At 34.9% G+C, this 19,431-nt stretch overlaps 3 protein-coding genes across 3 annotated transcripts in view; 1 reads left to right on the forward strand and 2 right to left on the reverse strand.

Annotated features, from left to right (window-relative positions):
• The window catches only part of LOC110383912 (uncharacterized), a 74,196-nt gene that overhangs the window by 15,567 nt on the left and 39,198 nt on the right, over positions 1 to 19,431 (forward strand). The gene's annotated exons all lie outside the window — the stretch shown is intronic.
• On the reverse strand, positions 7,425 to 10,438 carry LOC110383913 (major facilitator superfamily domain-containing protein 9). Its single transcript, XM_021344875.3, has 5 exons — positions 10,177 to 10,438; positions 9,748 to 9,879; positions 8,962 to 9,091; positions 8,393 to 8,611; positions 7,425 to 8,149 (listed from the first exon to the last, which is right to left on the reverse strand). The coding sequence occupies exons 1-5, from the start codon at positions 10,213 to 10,215 to the stop codon at positions 7,440 to 7,442; spliced, it is 1,230 nt and encodes a 409-aa protein (XP_021200550.3). The 5' UTR covers positions 10,216 to 10,438; the 3' UTR covers positions 7,425 to 7,439.
• LOC110383936 (major facilitator superfamily domain-containing protein 9-like) lies at positions 11,250 to 13,609 on the reverse strand. The gene is made up of 5 exons (XM_064037244.1): positions 13,455 to 13,609; positions 12,985 to 13,116; positions 12,554 to 12,683; positions 12,204 to 12,422; positions 11,250 to 11,972 (listed from the first exon to the last, which is right to left on the reverse strand). The coding sequence occupies exons 1-5, from the start codon at positions 13,494 to 13,496 to the stop codon at positions 11,260 to 11,262; spliced, it is 1,236 nt and encodes a 411-aa protein (XP_063893314.1). The 5' UTR covers positions 13,497 to 13,609; the 3' UTR covers positions 11,250 to 11,259.

Below are 19,431 nucleotides of genomic sequence, written 5' to 3' on the forward strand. Positions count from 1 at the left end.
CTATTTTTATACCATTATTTATAAACTTACTGTGTTTTTCCTCCTTTAATTATTGAACGAATTTAAAAAAAATAGCAAAAACACGGCGGGTACAGAGTAGGTACATAGGTACGTAAGCTAGCTAACGAAATAAAAATACCGCTACACTGAGTAGACTGATATTAATGCGACGAGTATTAATAAAATGAAACAAAGATCGTGTGAATTTAGCCCGAAGAGGGTTATTCTTTACGGGATCTCTAATAGCCGTCGCGTTCCCATAAAGGCAGAGATTTAATTGGAGCACGCGATAGCCCTATCAATCTTACTAATAGAATCAAAAATTACTTCATTGTCTTGAAACTAATACCACGAAATGAGGGATCTTTGTAGATTGAACTGAACTAATACGGTCGATGAACTTCCGCGTTATAATTAAGAGTTAAGATTACGTTGCACCTAAATTAAAACGGAAACCGATATCTTGTGTTATCACTTAAAGGGCTCAAGCTGTCAAGATGTTTGGGAAGACTTAATTAAGCAAGTGTTTTGACACAAAACTTGAGTTTTTATCAGCTAAAACGAGTACAACGAAGTCACACTAATAAGTGTTGAATTCATTTCCAACGTGGGAAAACTCGTGAATGGGTGATATAGCAACATTAAAATGATAGTTGTTAGATACAGACAATGTGGTTGCGGTAAAAGATAAAAACTTTACTTTTGTGGTGCTGACAGGCTTTCAAGCGAGTTTCCAGACGATACTCGTCAGTAAGGAGTTTACATTTTCTATGACTTGGTAGCGATTATTATTTATTACAAAACTTATACGACAACGGTTTACTGATAAGCCAGAACACCATAAAATGAGTTCGTTATACTTTTGTGCACCTGTTAGAAGTGTTAAGCAGATAAGCTTGTTAGCCTTTCCTCCATTCTTTGCTTGTCTTATCTCTTCCGTAATGGATCGACCTAACAGCCATAGCTTTAGAAGAAAACAGTTGTACAATAGCAACATGTAGTAAGTTTAGTGGCCTTTAACCAACGTTATGACTCTTACAGGTGTTGATAATACAGTTTATGTGTTCTAATCTGTACCTTTGCTACGATACTAGTTAATTTACTCACTACGTCGTGAAGTAAACAAACTATGATTTCATTGTAAAGGAAATATAAGTATCGTTTATGTAAGAAGGCGTTATCGACGTGCCATTTCCAACGCTTTTTAACAATGGTTCTGCTATTGGCGGAAAAGCACTAGTCTCAAATCGTAGATTAGTTATGCAATGAAGTCACTATTTTATTGTTTCTATCAATATTCTGTTGTATGGGTTGGGTCACGCTTCAACGCAACACATAGATGAACTATGTATTGAAAAAAACCTAAAACCTATGTTTAAAGGTTTCATTTTCATTTCATTTGAAGCATGTCAATTGTCATGTAGCATAGTTCGTGAGGCATCTGTCTGTATCGCGAAAAACTGTATCCCACCAAAAACATTGAATGTAAAAAAAAGCCAATCCTCTACGCAATTCCTCCACCGTAAAAAGTTTTGAGATCGCATAGAAGCCAAGTCCTGTTCAACATTATTTGTAATAATAAATCAATATTTTGTGACTATATCAATAGTTTCGTTCACTTTACAATAATATTGACTTGGCCATGAGCACTTGGCCAAATCAATATTTTGTGACTATATCAATGGTTTCGTTCACTTTACAATAATATTGACTTGGCCATGAGCACAATAAACTACAAATATAATACAGCATATCTTGGAGAGGTGAAAGTCAAACATGAAGTTTAAAATCAAATAATTAAATACTTTTAGTTTATTCGATTGTTACTAAATGACCGACAGTGAGTATCATCCAACATCAATGAACTGCACATGTACTATGGCGCATGTTTAGTCCATGGTGATCTCAAATTCCAATCAGTCCAATCGTAAAATCATGTCCATAATATATATTTATCAATTCAACACATTATTTCAAGGAGCGACTTTTAACTTGTGCTCATGGCCAAGACAATATTATTGTAATGTGAACAAAACTATTGATATAGTCACAAAATATTGATTTATTATTACAAATAATGTTGAACAGGACTTGGCTTCTATGCGATCTCAAAACTTTTTACGGTGGAGGAATTGCGTAGAGGATTGGCTTTTTTTTACATTCAATGTTTTTGGTGGGATCTAATTTATTTTTTGTAGGTCTCTTTCTTCTCTAAGTATATAACAAATTAAATTAGCTTACATGCAAGTAACTAAATATATAACAAACTAAATATTTACACCTAAAGTAGCACGTAAACAACATTTTTTTTAACTAAAACATTTCGAATTCTTGAATCGAATATCTTTTAGAATAAAAGAGATCTATTTCAGAGGTAATTGGCGCTATCACATGAAATTATTTGTTTTTTTTTTTAAGTACTACTTATACTAAGCTATGTAACGAAACCATAGCGCGATTTAGACCAGAACAACGCCATCTATCGAGCGAGCATGCAGTATTTATTGCACTGCATTAATATGAAAGATTTTATCTGGATTTTATGATTATTCATTTCATTTTAACCTAGCTTTTTTATTCATATGTATGTATATTTAATACATAATAACAATAGTGGTATATTTTATTACGTAACAATAAAACAAATAGTAACATTTTGTACATAAATAAATAACAAAGTTATCAATGCAGTCAAAATACATACACAATGTTCTTAAAAAACCGCAAATATAAATTTGTTTCCTATTTTTTTTTTAAGTTTTAAGGTTTTTATAATTTTCCCTTTATATGTAGCTAATAACCTATCTTGGTGCCAAATTTGAAGGTTCTAAGTTTGCTAGAAGTACCTTAGACTTTTGATGATCGGTCAGTGAGTGAGTCAGTGACAAAATGGTGTAACTTTGATCGCTCATAACTCGTAAACTATTTATTCAAATGTCTTGAAATTTTGAGATTGAGCTTGTTCTAATACTTGCTCTTGGTCATCGAAAACTTAAACTCTTAGCTTTGTTCACATGGAAGATACAGGGGGCTGAAATAGCCGCGAAACGCTTCGAGAAAAGATGGTACGGCCGTGCCCGTTTTGCTCGAGTCTTGGCTGGGGCACTGCCGTGCCCTCAGATTAACTATTTTGAAGAAATAAACCGTTTTGTTTTGTTCGACTTGAAAAAAGGATATTGATGAGGAACTGAATAACAGTATGTTTTTGCCGGTATTTCATACTTTAATTTGCAAGTTAATTAGTACATTTAGTGTCTGTTCTGGATTCAGCATCCAAATACGTTACCTTGTTAGGAAACCCTTTTGATGGACAAGCAATTTTAGAGTTGTTTTGGAAGCCAGTGAAGTATGGTTTTCGATAAAAAATAAATTAATGTCGCTTGTTAAAAACTTTTCGATAAACTTAATAGTCTTCAATTAACCGCATTATAATACCGCTAATAGAAACGGTCATCATCAATCATGATAAAGACGATGACGAAGCGTTTTCAACATGAAATAATTTTCTTTAAACTTTCTTATTACACACATGTGGTATCTAAACAACGTTCATATTCAAACCATCACCTGTTTCATGCACGAGCCAGTATTAAAAAAATACTTATCAAACTGAATATATGTATCTCTTTCCTTCATTGAGTTCATCAGTAAGTGTGACAGTGACAAAGATAGTTGAGCTCCTGTTATGGAATAAACCGGGAGCGTTGTAGTTGTCCACGGAGTAAGGAAAGATGAGCGGAGATGCCATAATTCAGGTAGGTCAGGCGCCTTCTTTGAGGTCAAATTCGTACGGTGGGCATGATCAAAACGAGCGTTCGAGTTCTTTGGGACATCTGTCAACCGTGGGATTTTTGGTATTACAAAAAATGGTGTCCAAAGAAGGCGTATATAAGGGCGAAAACAGTATTCCGTGATGGCACCTCCGCTAGTCAATTTATTCTCTCTGTAGTTGCCAGTTTTTAAACAATTCTCTTTGAACAGGTGCTCGTGTGCTTACTTAAGTTATTTTACTAACTGTAGAGTATTCCACTCACGGCTCAGATTCTGTTGTTTACTCACGGCTTCTGTATATGCCCTTTACATTTGTAACTAAATGTTGTTTATTAGTTTTTAATTGCTCCCTAATAGATGTTGCTATCGTCACTGACGACTGTCTCGTCAGATTTTTAAAGGAATGTGTGCCTTGGTCGTTATTGATTTGAACGGTTTTGAACTCCTAACTTTGATTGACTTCTAACTAGCGTGGTTCCTATGTGGATAAGAATACTTTTAAAAGGATTTCAGTAGGTATATCGACACTAACTTTAATTGAAAAATATGCGATAAAAAAAGAAGTTCGCTATGCAAGACTATGTGTGCAAGCAATTATTCGGAATTGGTGTAAAAGTAATTATAAAAACAATACAAGCGAAATAAAAAAGTAAGCTCGTTAGTTTGATTGGTTGAACGTGTTCAGACATTCCATTTCACGATATTAATGTTTTAAATGACCTCTGCAGCAGTCTTTTGTTTTGGCGAGAACACATACCTATTCGAGATATTGAATTTATACTCGACAGGCAGTTTTCTGTCCGTACCGGTATAAAATATAGCTTATGTTACTAGTTATGGTATACGTTTTTTTTCGAAGTTTCGGCGCCTTCAACGCACAAACAAAAAATGATTCAGGTTTCAGTCATTACTTTTTATAGGTTCAAACTTTAAAGAATTTTATATCTGTAGCATACATATATGTAGTATTTTCAAACTCATTGTTTACGATAGTAAGTTCCATAGTGCAGAAATAGTACGCCTATTTTAGTTCAATTCTAATTTCAAACACGTTAAACATGTCGTGAGTATAAACGTTGTGTGACGAGAAGTGACCAGTGTTGCCAACAATGAATATGAAATGAGGATGTGTGAACATGTGGAACATAATAAACATAAGCCTGATATGTTTATATACATTTTATTGGTGGGAATGTAGGAAAATATTTGTACATATAAGACAAGAGACATGTACTAAGTAAGATATTCATGGTTACTTAGAAACTTGTACGCTGTTTGTAGTTGTCGTAAAATAGATTTACATGTATAAATTGTGCAAAAATTTTGCAGGATTAGGTATAAAGATAACTAGTAGTAGATAGGTAGTAAGTTTTCATATCCATAACTGGTCGTTGAATTACCTACAGTCTTAACCTTAATGTGCCAATTCTATGTGTATAATTAGGCTAGGTAAAGAGTGATAAATAAGTGTCTTATTGCCTGAAGCATTTTTTGTATATGTAGGTACATAATGTAGTAAAATAAACGTGAATTTAAGCTAACATTAGGACCGCACAGAATTAAAAACATTTGCCAATAAGTGGCCTGCGGCTTGCATCTGCTTTTGATTAGATTATTTTTCGATTAAATAATGCTGTTTGCAAGTGGTTTGAATAAATAACAAACGACTTGGCATAAGTTCGTGAAACTGAAACGCTCGCTAAAATGTGCAGTTAGTATATTAATATGAGATACAATTTTGATGAGACTTGTATAAATATTATTATTATTCTTTATTGTACACAATACATTTTTTATACACACAATAGAGAAAAGTTATGTACAAAGGCGAGATATTGTATTTGCTGTCAGTAAATATTTAAATTGTTGTCATCCAGAAACAATGCGTATCTATTAAAGACTATAAATTGAGTTCTCATTTTATTGCTTGCGTCAGATAATATAATTCCCAATCACGATCGTAATTAAGAATCAATATTCAGCAAGTAATCACGAGTGTCAAAATTTTCTGTTGATACGGGATTTAGTTGATCTACTAGATTATCTATATTGATTTAAAATTAAATTCATCATACACGTAGTATGATGACGTGTATTCTATTTTCATATTCGTGACAGATGTCGATAAGCGTGAATTATCTTCTACTATATTGATAACTAATTTGATAACTGGTTTTACGTAAATAAATGTATTTCTTTCGTCAGTATAACACTAAAACACCTGTGTATATCGTCCACCTGTCGATCTTCATACAATAATTCACAAAGTTGTTCACAATGCGCGTGCGCAGGAATTATATTGTAATTAAATGTCAGTGTTGTAATTAACATTTATAATGCGGTGCATAGAGCAAAGGTGTTTTCTCGTATGTAAAGATGAAGTTCTATGGGAATTATGAACCTTCTTTATGGTATATCGATATGCTTATGATAATCCAGAAGGCAGTACTCCTTGATACGGCGCGTATTGTGAGGAGGTTTCTGTCTCTGGGACCCTAACTACCGGTACCTTGAACCCTGTGCCCGATATCGGTGGCAACCTATTATTTATATTTTTGGAGTTTCTTGCCGGTTTCTGTGGAGTTTCTTGTCGGCTCTTCTCTATGAGACCAACTTTGTGGAACCGTGCAACTAGTGTGACGTTTCATAGGAGCCTGTAAAAGCCTTTTATAGTATTTGAAAGAAAACCATTTGACTTTGACTTTTATGAAAATGCGTCTGTAGTACACCTTAATATTTCAGAGTTGAAACCAGCTGATGTAGCTTTAAATATCTCAAAAACCAGAAGGTTTCGCAATAACACAATGGGCACTGGACATGTAGAAGGGTCACCTTAAACTTTTTTCCCTTGAAGCAGCTGCTGCGCCCGCGCCGACATTCCGTCGTGTGCTACCACTCCCGGCGCTTCAGACATTTCCGTCACAACGTCTGGTTTTTCATCTTTCCACTTACAATTAATATTAATGACGGATCATATAACCCGTTGTTTCGTATCTAATTAACTGTTCAAGTTTACCTGGTCTTAAAATCACAGAAATTGTAAGAAACAGGAGGATATGAAGTTTCTTGCCGGTTCTTCTCCATAAGACCCACGCTTTGGGACCGCGCAACTAGCTTGACGTTTATTAAGCATCTAAAATAGGTCTCTATGAAATAAAAACCTTTGATTTGAAAAAAAAAAACATTTTTGATCTTAATATTTCACCTTCTCAGGTCTTAAAATCACAGAAATTATTGGATCTTCTTTTGTTTTTCCACGTAGTTACGTTACATTAGCCACTTAAATTATTAGTCGTAATACAGCTAGATGGCCATAAACATAATTTGTGCATTATAAAATTGACCCTCGTCTTTTTTAAAGTCTTTAACTAGCGGTGAAACAATGAGAGGCGCGATGTGGGCGCCAAGACGGTAGCGTCACGGGTCGCCGCCTCCGGAAGGAACCGTATCGTGGGAACCACACCACGATTCACTCCCTTATTATTCACCTGCATAATGTTTTGATAATTAGAGCACACCATCACTGCTGTTATTCTGACGTGTTAAAACAATTACTTGATGTGAATACACGTCTCATGTTTGGAGATTGGATAAATTAGAGGTTATTTTTGATAACTATGTGGCTATTCAAGGTGTTAAAAAATGAAAAGCAATTTCAATTTATCTATTTACTTCGTTTTTTCGTGTATAGATTTTAATCTTACTCGATAACTTAAGACTAGGCCTATTGTCGCAAATAAAGCCGCTGTCAAAAATGCATAAGTAACACCTAAGTAATGATTGATGACTCCACTGATTAGTGGTGTCACAATCCCAGCTATTGACCTGACGCTGCTGAATGCTCCTATGAGAGTCCCGCGGCTGTCTGGCCCACCTCTAGTCGCTACAACCTCCAAAGACACAATCCTCGCTAGAGAAAAAGATACAGCCTTCGGTATCAAAAGCACCACAAACAAGTACACATTAGGAACTAGAGCTAACCCTACCAAAGAGAATACTATCAAGAAGAATATATGTAAAATCCTCTGACTGTAGTCCTTATCATTTACATAGAATTTGTTTATGTACGCAACTGAGTTATTTATAATGGATGAAACTACTCCTTCTGCAGCTACAATATAGCCTAAATACACGTGAGATAGACCGTGTTCAGTCATAAGGAATAAACGAAAATTACTATAATACAGGCCTACAGAAGCTGACAAAACTAGTTTGAATACAAATATATCCCAGTACGTAACCCAGTCTATGCTATAGAACTTATTGATAGTTTTTTTGAAAGTGTCAATAGTGAGATCGAGTATTTTTGATGCTTCAAACGTAGCTGTTGATTTGTCTTTTTTCTCTCTTGCTGTTTCTGGTAAAGAGTTGATTAACCCTGAAAAAACAGATAAACATGTTACTTGTAATGAAGTAGCTAAAATTTATAAGCGGGGATTTTCAAACAAAGTCTGACCCCAACACCAAAATTAAACATCTTAGAATTGGACCAATAGTTTAGCCTTTTTATCGTCTCACTGCTGGGCACAGGCCTCCTGTCACACGAAGAAGGATTGAGCGTTAATGAGTAAATTGGACCAATAACTTAAATAATTAAAATTCGTTCTAAACTGTTTCTTACCTGCATTAATAACGAAGAATGCGGATAAAATGATACACATTATAGTAAACCCGCTATTTGGGAATGCTTCCATAGCATACCCGCTCAGAACGGACCCCAGGGCTAGCCCTAGTGACCCCAATGACATTAATCTTCCATAAAGAGTTGATATATCGTCTGGGTTATCAAGATAATCTGGGGCTAAAGCTTTCGTCAGTAGCTGAGTGTGCTTGAATGTTCCTGAAACAAGTGAAGGTCGGTTATTTAGAAAAAGAATAACAACAAGTCATGATGATGATCTTGTATGAAGGGATAATGAAGTATTGATTATTTAAACCATTGATTTAGTTACACATATGTGTGTGGATAGAACACAACATAATATAAATTGTACAAGAAGATGTCCTCTGTCCTTTGTAGTTCTTGAAAAAGTAAGTGAGTACTTTACACGCACACGGTAAAAGTTCATAATTTTTTTTGGCATGTTTATTTATTTTGGATAAGTGGATATTCCATGTCAATGAGAAAAATAAAACAATAATCTCTTTACCAATCCCTTCTATAAAAACAATAACAGTAATCTGACTCACCTAGTAAAATACGGAGGCCAAAGAAAGCTAAAAGAGAGGATGTTATTCCTAACCAGAAGTAGGTTATTGCGCAAACAATCAAACAATACAATAATATTGTTCTTCTGCCTCTAACGTCACCTATGCTCCCCTGAAATCAAAACAATACAGGGTTAATGTGATTCATCATCATCCTCCGAGCCTTTTCCCAATCATGTTGGGGTCGGCTTCCAGTCTAACCGGTTTCAGCTGAGTACCAGTGCTTTACAAGAAGCGACTGCCTATCTGACCTCCTCAACCCAGTTACCCGGGCAACCCGATACCCCTGGCTAGACTGGTGTCAGACTTACTGGCTTCTGACTACCCGTAACGACTGCCAAAGATGTTCAATGACAGCCGGGACCTACAGTTTAACGTGCCATCCGAAACACAGCCACACACAGGTTAATGTGATTCCAACACAAAAATATATATATTTATTTAAAAAGCTACTAGTGCAACTGGCGCTATTTACTTTAACCAAACCATAACCAGTCGTGAAATTGTCGCCATTGGTCAATTTATCTACAGGGGCGATTTGACTTCTGAAATTTCATTTATTTTTTATTAGCCTGTGCTGTCCCACTGCTGGGCAAAGGCCTCCCCCGTAGCCTTCCACTTTTCTCTATCCATCGCTGTTTGTGGCCAGTCCGAGAGGAAGCTGTCCAAGTCTTCTCTCCACCGTTTCCTTATTCTAAGCTCGGTTATAGTTATAGTTAAATGGCGAAACTCGCCGTTAGAGTATTTAAAAAAAAATGTTTTACTCACAACTATAGGTGATGATATCATTTGACATCCTGGATACACGGCTCCTAGGAGTCCTATTTGAATGTGGTTGAAACCTAGCTCTTTGGCGTGGATATCGACATATGGCAATATTAAAAATATTGACATTAAATCCTGCAACAAATTGGTTAGCTTATTCTCTCAATACACACTAATTATCAAAACTTCCTACGAAACTAAGTACTATAAATACTCTATATTACAAGAAGTCTAAATACTTTGTTATTTAACAAAATACCGAACTTAGAGATAATAGTTAATACGCCAAATGTTACAATGTGCAGTTTTGGTAATTACGAAATAAATTAGACTATTTGTTACGTCAACATTTTTTACATATCATCTTCGAAAAAATCAGGTGCCCAATTTATAGGTCTGACACACAAAACAATACCAAAAAAAAAACCTTACCAAAAAGCCGACAAGTAAAAAAGTCCAACTCGGCTTCATCTTATTATTTTAATTAGCACTTAACTCACAAATATAAATAAAATAATACACTTTAACTATTCCATACTGCACAACACTTCATTCACTACCGATACACGTAACAACATTGATTAGACACATGTTTCCTATCTCTAACAGACTGCAAGTCACTTTGATAACACTATCTTAGAAAAACCACGATTAAGTTTCATTGTTATACCGTCCAATATTTAGTAACAAATCATTAGTTTAATTTACGTATAATTGAATATATTGTTCCGTAAATATATGTTCAAAATGAGAGCTGTTCAATTGAATTGAAACTTGGCGATCGTCATTTTGACTTGTCCTTGTATTGATAACGTAGACGATAAAAATCATGGATGTTAAAATTAAATTAATTGCATATGTATCACGATTAGCTGTTGCTACTAGGTACTCGTGGTATGACTGGTCATGATTACGGAAAAAATATCGCAAAAAATATTTATCTCTTCAATGATTCCTATAAAATATATGACATATTTTGTCTTAACTGTTTTTGGGATCCTTCATTATAAGTAGGAAGCATATTTAGGAATCATTACATAAGTAAATAAATACAATAAAAAATGTCAAAGCAATTTAACATCAATTTTATTTAAAAAAACATCTTCGTGTGTGTCCGGAAATGGAATCAGAGTTAACTCTATAATTTCTGGCTTCCGATCATTTTGGACAGTTCATCTGTAAGACCGACACGGAAATAAGGCCTAATCGTGAAATGATTAGAAAATGATGCAACTTCTATTATATTGTGGTAGTAATGAAACGTGAGAAAGATTTGTGTTACCTTATCTTACAAAGTTGGCATTTACAAATTGCCTTTCAGCTGATTTGATAAGTGATTGAATGCGATGTCATTGTGAACCAGCGGATTCCTTTAAATCGCAATTTTTATAAATACTAAAAATACTCTTATACCTATTTATGTCACCAATTTGTGGTAAATATGGTCAATCAAAAAATTATTAGACTTTGAAGATGTTTTAAAAGGGATCAATAAAACGATTGCAATGTAGTTATCTATTTTATTTTCTCTTCTAAAGATCTTGTTCTCGATTGATAACTTAAAACAAGGCCTACCGATGCTAACATAGCACCTGTGTAAAATACATAATTAACACCTAAATAATGATTAATGAAGCCGCTACTGAGGGGTGTTATAACACTAGATATAAGTCCTACGTTATATAATAATCCTATGAGTACTCCACGGTTGGTATCTTCACTTCTACTCCACAGGACATTTAAAGTTACCATCCTTCCAAGTGAGAAAAATATTGCTTTCGGCACTACTAATACTACATACAAATAAACATTAGATACTAAAGCTAAGCCTACAAACGACAAAACTAAGACTAGAAAAACATGGAAGATTCTCTGACTATAATCAGTATCATTTCGATACAACTTATTTGAGTAAAAAACGGTTTCAAGTATTATAGTGGCAATAATTCCTTGGAAGGTACCAATATAGCCTATGTAGTCGGATGATAATTCGTGGTTTGTTTCTAGAAATGAAGTAAAATTCATATAGTATAAACCTATAGAGGTTGACAAAATGAGTTTGAATAGAAATATGTCCCAGTATTTGTTCCAGTCTATGCTGTAAATGTTGTTGATACTTTGTTTGTATGTGTCAGTGATGGAATTATTTAGTTTTGGCGATTTCTTCTCTGGCTCTGGATTTTCTAGTTTCTTCTCTTTAGAAATTTCAGGCAATCCATTGACTAAACCTGTAAAAGTGAGACAGTTTGAGATGTTTTGTTTGAAAAATATTTGAGCAATGTCCTGTTTGAGAAATATTAGAGCAATGTTTAAATTCTTATGGTTCGGATGCGTCTACGGCGATTTATAAATTTAGGAATAAGTATAGGTAGTATACTTGTCTGTAGTACAACCTTCAACGGGTAATATATGAAGCGAAAGTATCAAGGATTTGTGATATGTTTGTAAAAAATACTTACGTAAAATTATGAAGTATAACGGTGTTGTCAATGCACATGCTATAGTGAATCCACTTTTGGGGAACGCCTTCGTGATTCGGCCACCTAAATTAGTTCCTAGATCCGTTCCTAGTTTCCCCAATGACAGGAGTTTTCCATAGAGAATAGATACATCATTTGGGTCGTCAAGATAGTCCGGCGCTAATGCTCTAGCAAGTATTTGCGTTTGTTTAAATATTCCTGAAAGAGTAAAGACATATTATTATGTTGATTTTAAAGTTCATTTAGATCTTATAACTTCGAGAAAGAGATGAATGACACACGAAGTCTTATTCATCATTCTCTTTGATAAAATATGTTTTTCAACTTACCTAAGACAATGCGTAGGCTAAGGAAAACAAAAAACGACGATGTTATTCCTAGCCAGAAATAAGCAAATGAGCAAACAATCAAACTGATCAATAATACTGGTTTTCTTCCCTTTATATCACTCACGCTGCCCTGAAAATAAAACAAAAAAATATGAATGAAATCTAATCCTATTACATGTAAATGCACTTGTAGTGTAAAGGTATAATTTTTAACCTTTCAAAAATGAGGTTCTCAGTATGATCTGTATATTTAAGCACGATTATCTCCCGTTTGGATGAAGCGAATTTAATGCGGTTAGTTAGGTTAGGTAGGTAGGTTAGGTAGTAGGCAAAATGTATGGTTAGTTAGGTCCCCTACAATGTCAGATTTAGGAACATTATTGAAGTCGGTTTTTTTTGTTAATAATTTTGAACTTAAACCGACAACTTACCATAAATGGTGATGATATCAATTGACACGCATAAAATGCAGCTCCGACTAACCCAATCTGAATATGATTAAAGCCCAGCTCTTTCATATGATTGTCTAGATATGGCAATACGAAGTGGACTGCTAGCATGTCCTGTAACAACATAAAATTAACAGTTAATTTTCCAAAAGTATGTAGAAACCGTTAATTATTTTGGGCTAATGCATTTAGAAAATAACTTATGTTAAATTGAAATGAAAACTTAAGATTATACTATACAAAAACCTACCTAATTTAAATTAAATTACCGTATTAAACTTCAATTTAAAATAATTTTTATTACAAATTCCTGATTTTTTCAAAAACATTTCAAAATTAATTTAAATCAAATTATTAAACTTTTATTCAAAATCAAATGAAAAATCAACAATTTAAAAGTCGAAATCACAGATTTAAAATGACATTTAATTTGAAGATAAAAAAAATCTCACCAGCAATCCAATGAAAATAAAAGACACATATGGCGATGCCATTTTATTTATTTTCAATCCAATTTATCCAGATCAGACCGCTAAATACATAAACGTAATACACAACAATGATTTCATACTACATTATACATTATTTATTGTCGATATGCGGGACCGCATTGATTAGGCCTTATCGGTATCTCTAGTAGGCACACATCATCATGATAACCTTCATTTTCATCAAAATATACATGTATACGGAAATAATCGAGTCTGTTTGTTTTACCTAAATACTAGACTAATGTTTACGGACGTGGTTGCTCAGCCCCAAAACATTATTGGGTTAATATGCAAAAAATGGTCAGATGTCGTCTATCGCTGCTGAAGCTTTTCCGATGAAGATAAAATTGGACCCTTCGTTATCCGAAAATGATGCAAATACCGCCCAATTGTCGCCATTCCCTAACCTGGATATGTTTTTCAGATTTGATAAGAAATATGATGTAATGTTGGTTATGTATTAATTCACCACATTCAGTTTCAAATCATGTACCTACGTAAGATATCAGAATATTTCAGGAGACAATTGTTAAACAGGTCTATCTTATTTATTTCATTGCATTTCCCTCCTTTTAACCATTTAGGCGTTTCTTGCTTAACCCCTTCAATTGTTTAATACCCTATCGGTCACATGGTTGAATGGGTCTCTAGTTAAAGCCCATTAAGCGGTCTGTTGGCCGTTTGGTCACACTTGCATCTCAATAGAGTTTGTCGTACGACACTATGCTTGATTGCTCGCTGTGTCTGTCATTGTTTTAGTCTGTTTCGTCACAATCGTCCATACATTTTAGGTATGTAATGTTTCTAGCATGCTTTGGCTTTATGTGAGGCTATTTGATGATTGTACAAACGGTCCTCTAAAGAAATGTGTCTGAACGTGAACCTGAAATCAAATAATAGGTAACGTAATTTTGACCCCCTATTTACTTGATGCAATTTATTCAGAAACCCTTACAAGGCTATTCTTTGTTATCGTTAATGACTAAGACAGTAAAGTTATATGAACAGACAAATGTAATACATAACTGCGCTCACGCAGTACATTGGCACAGTTCGGTTGTGCGCACTGAACCGCGACCCCGCGACCCGCGACTTTTGATGACTCACCCTTCCTGACCGTCTTCAAGGATATGCCTCCTGTGACTAATTCTTGGTAAAAAAGCCTCCATTGTTCGAATATAGACCATTGTAACAAAATGTCGTAATTCATTGAGCGTTTCACGACCGCATTGACGTTAACGACACCCTAAAATTAAGAACTTCGGTTTAAGTAGCAATAAGGCTTAGGATAGACGTGAATTTTAACACGCTATGAGTAAGTGTCGACTAATCTTTAAAGCCTGTTGTAAAAAGCAGGTGTGCCACTGTCAAACTGGATTGTGAGTTCATAGCGTAACCTAAATGTGTAAGTTACTTCACAAATCAACGCACATCAGTAGATTTATCTGCTAACATACATATGTAGGAAAATACTTGTTTCATTCTTCCATAATTTCTCCGTTATCAACCGAAGCAAATTATGCTATTAACGTAGACAAAAGTAGTTGCGTATCGGTATATCTGGAAGTGCGGGTTAATCTCATCATCAGAATAGGAGGGTCTGCCTGAGCCGCGAAGACGTGTGGGAAAGCCAGCCAAGCTTGACCGGCGAGCCATGCTTCGGGTAACGATCTAATTACAACACTTGACAGGTGCCCGGTCAAAGGTTGAACAGATACAAGCCAGGACCTTGAATTACAGGCAATTTCTTGCACTGCAATAAGGAAGCAGTGCTAATAGGAAGTCTATAGAAGGATGTGACTGGAAAGGACATGGAATATGCAATTTTATTGTTTCATGCGGATACGGGCTGATATGTGAAAGTTAGAAACCACTGTTGTGATTTAATAGGGTGGGGTTTGCTTTGTTCACACAATGTGAAAACAGATTGAATCAATTAATACGTGACGAAATCAAATTTTATTTGAGTCGAAAGAACATTCCTGAGCCCTGGTTTTCCATGTGAACTTGTGCTCGGAATAAGCAATTTATGCAAACTTAATTCAATAAATAAGATGTTCCTTCCTTTGTTCTATTCAGACTTAAATGGTAAAGTAGCAATTTATTTCCAATACACTCAGTTTGAAATTGAAAGTCTCGTGAAACAATTGTATCAATTTATGGTAGCGGGATAACTGTGGGACCGCGGTTGCTTCAAGCTTCCCGCTTGTTCTGAAAATCATTACAATGTTGTGGTTACTATGTTTACAAACATCTTCTAAAAAAATTGCCCCATGTTAACAAAACAAATGAACATCAACACTTTCCAATTTTGAAATAGGAATGATTTAATTCGGCATCCAAATCTTAAATCAGAAGCTTCTCTGATAAATGTATTGCTATTTCAATGATAACTCCTTCTATGTCCTTATAGACTCTTTCCAGAGGTTTCTTGCGATTGAACTTCATCGCCACCATATCGGTAACAGTTTCCTAATACGTATTCTTACGTAGTATCGGTTGGATCATTCGAACTCCCACGGGTAGGCGCCTGCGCAGCCACGCGCTGAATACGATGCGTGATCGCCGTGAGAAATTATATGCTAGTCGCGGTCCGTGATTTTCTTATTTATATTTTTATTGCTTTATATTTGAATATAAAAAGTAGGTAGGTAAAAACGCTGTAACGTCATCGCTGATTAAGGAACATACATATAGGTTTTATTAAAGGGCCCACATCATCCAGTCTTGTTAGTAAATGTTACCAGTATTGGCTACTGCTCACGGTTTTTCATAACCCAATTATAAAAGTCTATTACTTATTTTGGATATTGGTTTTTATTAACTTCTTGTGCAACCAATTAGACAGGAACCTCATAGATGGTCATCATTTTGATCATAAATCGTCCCACAAAGTGAGCAGTTTATTACTTTATGGTCATCTCTTGAGAAAAGGTATTTGGTAATATAAACATCTATTTAGTAATAGAGATTGTTTACCATAAGAGAGCGACCACGTGGGCATGAGCTTTGTTATGATAATTCTGATAACTTCACGAAGTTTTGATAAGTATTGGGGTAACCATTATTGAAACATTTAAATATTTATTACATTTAAATCAAGTCAAATCAACCATACATGCTTACTTTAAGATGTTTTCATAGTTTCTGCAAAATCAAAGTGATAACGCAACTTCAAAATTGTATTTTTAGTGTTGATCCTAGTTTCGGAGACAATAGTACCGTAACTTTAAATAAAAATAATCATTTAAGCTTGGCTGATAATAAAATGTAAATTAGGTATTTCAACGACTATCATTTGGACGTTAACCTGTTCTCGCTTGGCTATAAAATTAAGATTGGAAACTATAAAAGTGGCGGAGAGGTTCGAGAGCCATTTGTAAACCTCAGAAACTTAAGTGGTCATATAATATTGCCGGTGCTTGGCCTAGAGTGGGCCATGTCTGTGGGTCGGTTAGATTTTGAAATTTTTAGGAAACGTCCATAAGGCTCAGTGACCAAACCGGTCATAGATTAAGTGAAACCTCGTGCGATATTGTGGACGATCCAGTTTCGTGCTCATCTCTCATGTAAATTGATACACAGATAGGCGGCAATTTATGTGTCTACACGAACAATGAAAGCTACGACTGTTTTTGGAGCACTTGGCATATCTGAAATTATGTATGTATGTATCTTGTGTGGTGCTCATAAAATGGAAAAAGTCGTGAGCATTGCATTTTAAAAATCAGGCTTTGAATAGAGAAGACCTCCTACATGGAGGGATCAATAGAAATGATTTCACAATTCAATTACAAGCCCCTTTGAAAAATAAAAACTCGTTAGTGCATGAAGTGGGTCATATAAATGAAAATCAGTTTTTCCGACAGTTTCCCGCCGGTTTTTTATTTGACCTACCTGGTTTATTTGTAGTTTAATCCATAAAAACAAATCGAGTTACCTTCGCCAAGATCAATAATTTGTAGTTATTAAGATAAATGCCATGGGATTTGTCCAATTGTTATGAAGCTATTATCATGTTTGACGTCATAATAAAATACCAAAATCGTCCAAGAATGTGGAATAATCGTTCTATTATTAAAAAATAGTGTCATATGCATATTTATTTATGCAAAGCGAAGGTATTTAAGTTGTTTTCTAAAACTTTTTCTCTTTGTTATGCTATAAAGATTCTTTACGTTCATAAGTTTTTTGGCAAACAATATTTGTTATTTAGTAGTTCGTTACTCCCGTCTGGGTACTTAAATGTTTCAAGTGTTGCGGGTTTGTGAATGGCGGTGGTCGTGGGAATTGCGTGCAGTTTCAAACGTAGTAGCACCCGCATGTCTTGCAACCTAACAATATCTAGTATCTAGGGCTCAATTCTGCTAATGTAATACTGTGGCGATAGGATAAAAATTGAATCGCAATGGCAGTTCTAACCTTAGCGGGCATTCTGCTACTTATATAAGACCAATCGTATTTTAATGACATTTCATTTGGTCTATACGGAAGTTTGCTTTACAATAATATTACAATCTTAAATTTGCAGACAATATGATTAATTATTGAATCACAGAAAAGGATAAAACGTTTATTAAGGAGAAAAAATTGCAGAGTGCCACATACGCTTCAATCGTAATTGAGTCGTAATTGGATATCAGTCGGATGTGAATCGTATGTCGCTAAAGAAAAAATAGCGGAGAGCCACATACGCTTCAATCGTAATTGAGTTGTGATTGGATCTCAGTCGGATGTGAATCGTATGTCGCTAAAGTAGAATTAGCAGAATCGCGCTCCTGGTAGGTAGACTAGTGTATGAGACACCGCTGGAAAGTTTACTAATCTGGGAAACAGTCACCGTCAGAACAATGGCTAGAGTGAAGAATAGCGAAGATAGTTTATTAGAAACTGATTGTCAACGAGTTAATTATGATCCATTGTTTAAACGGAGTATAATGTGCTATGATATATAACATTACTCCTTTAATCGGTTTGCTAGTATGAGTAAGTGATGCTTGTATCAATAGCTACTCATCCTTAACGTTTCTAGCGCCTTCTCGAAATGTGATTCCACCGCGCTGCCGTGCAAATGATTGCTTTTTCATTTCACTAGGCGCTCGGTGAATTGCTATGCGTTTGCGCATCTTTGATTGAGACATTCCATTAGAGTTATATCAATATAATGCCAGTTACTTCTAGTTCTATGTTAAGCCTAAGTTTGAGTCTTGAATAATTTTGAGATTGAATTCACAAAAGTTTCTGTTAATCTACAATTTAAGGTTCTATTTGTTACTATTTTTCCTGCAAATCTACTCGTCATTCAATTATATTATCTACGGAACAGGATAAAGGCAACGATATCTATTATGTATGTCCTACTATATTTGGACGTTTCTTTAACGGTAAATGAGTTTTTGAGCGAAGTGGTCATTTCCTCTTAGCACAAAACTCGTTTCATCTTACTACGACCTACTACAAGATCAACAGTTTATGTACGACGTCGTTCATGCCAAGGGATTTCAAACCTTATTTTTAAAAACCCAAGGACTAGTTTGCTATGACGAAGTACAAGTGCCATAAGAGTAAATGAGACAGCTATATTGTTGTATAGTACGAGATAAAAAACCGGTTAGGGGTGTTGTAATTTTACTATATAGATTTTAATGAACACACATGCCTGCATATAGTATGTTTCTTATATTAATCGAAAAGCTAGGTTTGTAAAAAATAAATGAAGTTGGAGCTTGAGGATGGTGTACGAAGATTATTAAGAAAGAGCTGTGTCGGTTTAGGTAATTTGTTGTAGCTAATTTGACTATTGCTGGCTATATAACTAAAAAAAAAATTACCTCCTTGCCTTTGCTGTATAACAAAAGAAAACCTTTTAGTATTTGTATCAGTCTCAAGTCATCATCAGTCTAGCTTTTTCCCAAAGTTGGAGTCGGCCTCCAGTCTA

Source organism: Helicoverpa armigera, chromosome 12, assembly GCF_030705265.1.
Source record: "Helicoverpa armigera isolate CAAS_96S chromosome 12, ASM3070526v1, whole genome shotgun sequence".
Taxonomy (NCBI): domain Eukaryota; kingdom Metazoa; phylum Arthropoda; class Insecta; order Lepidoptera; family Noctuidae; genus Helicoverpa; species Helicoverpa armigera.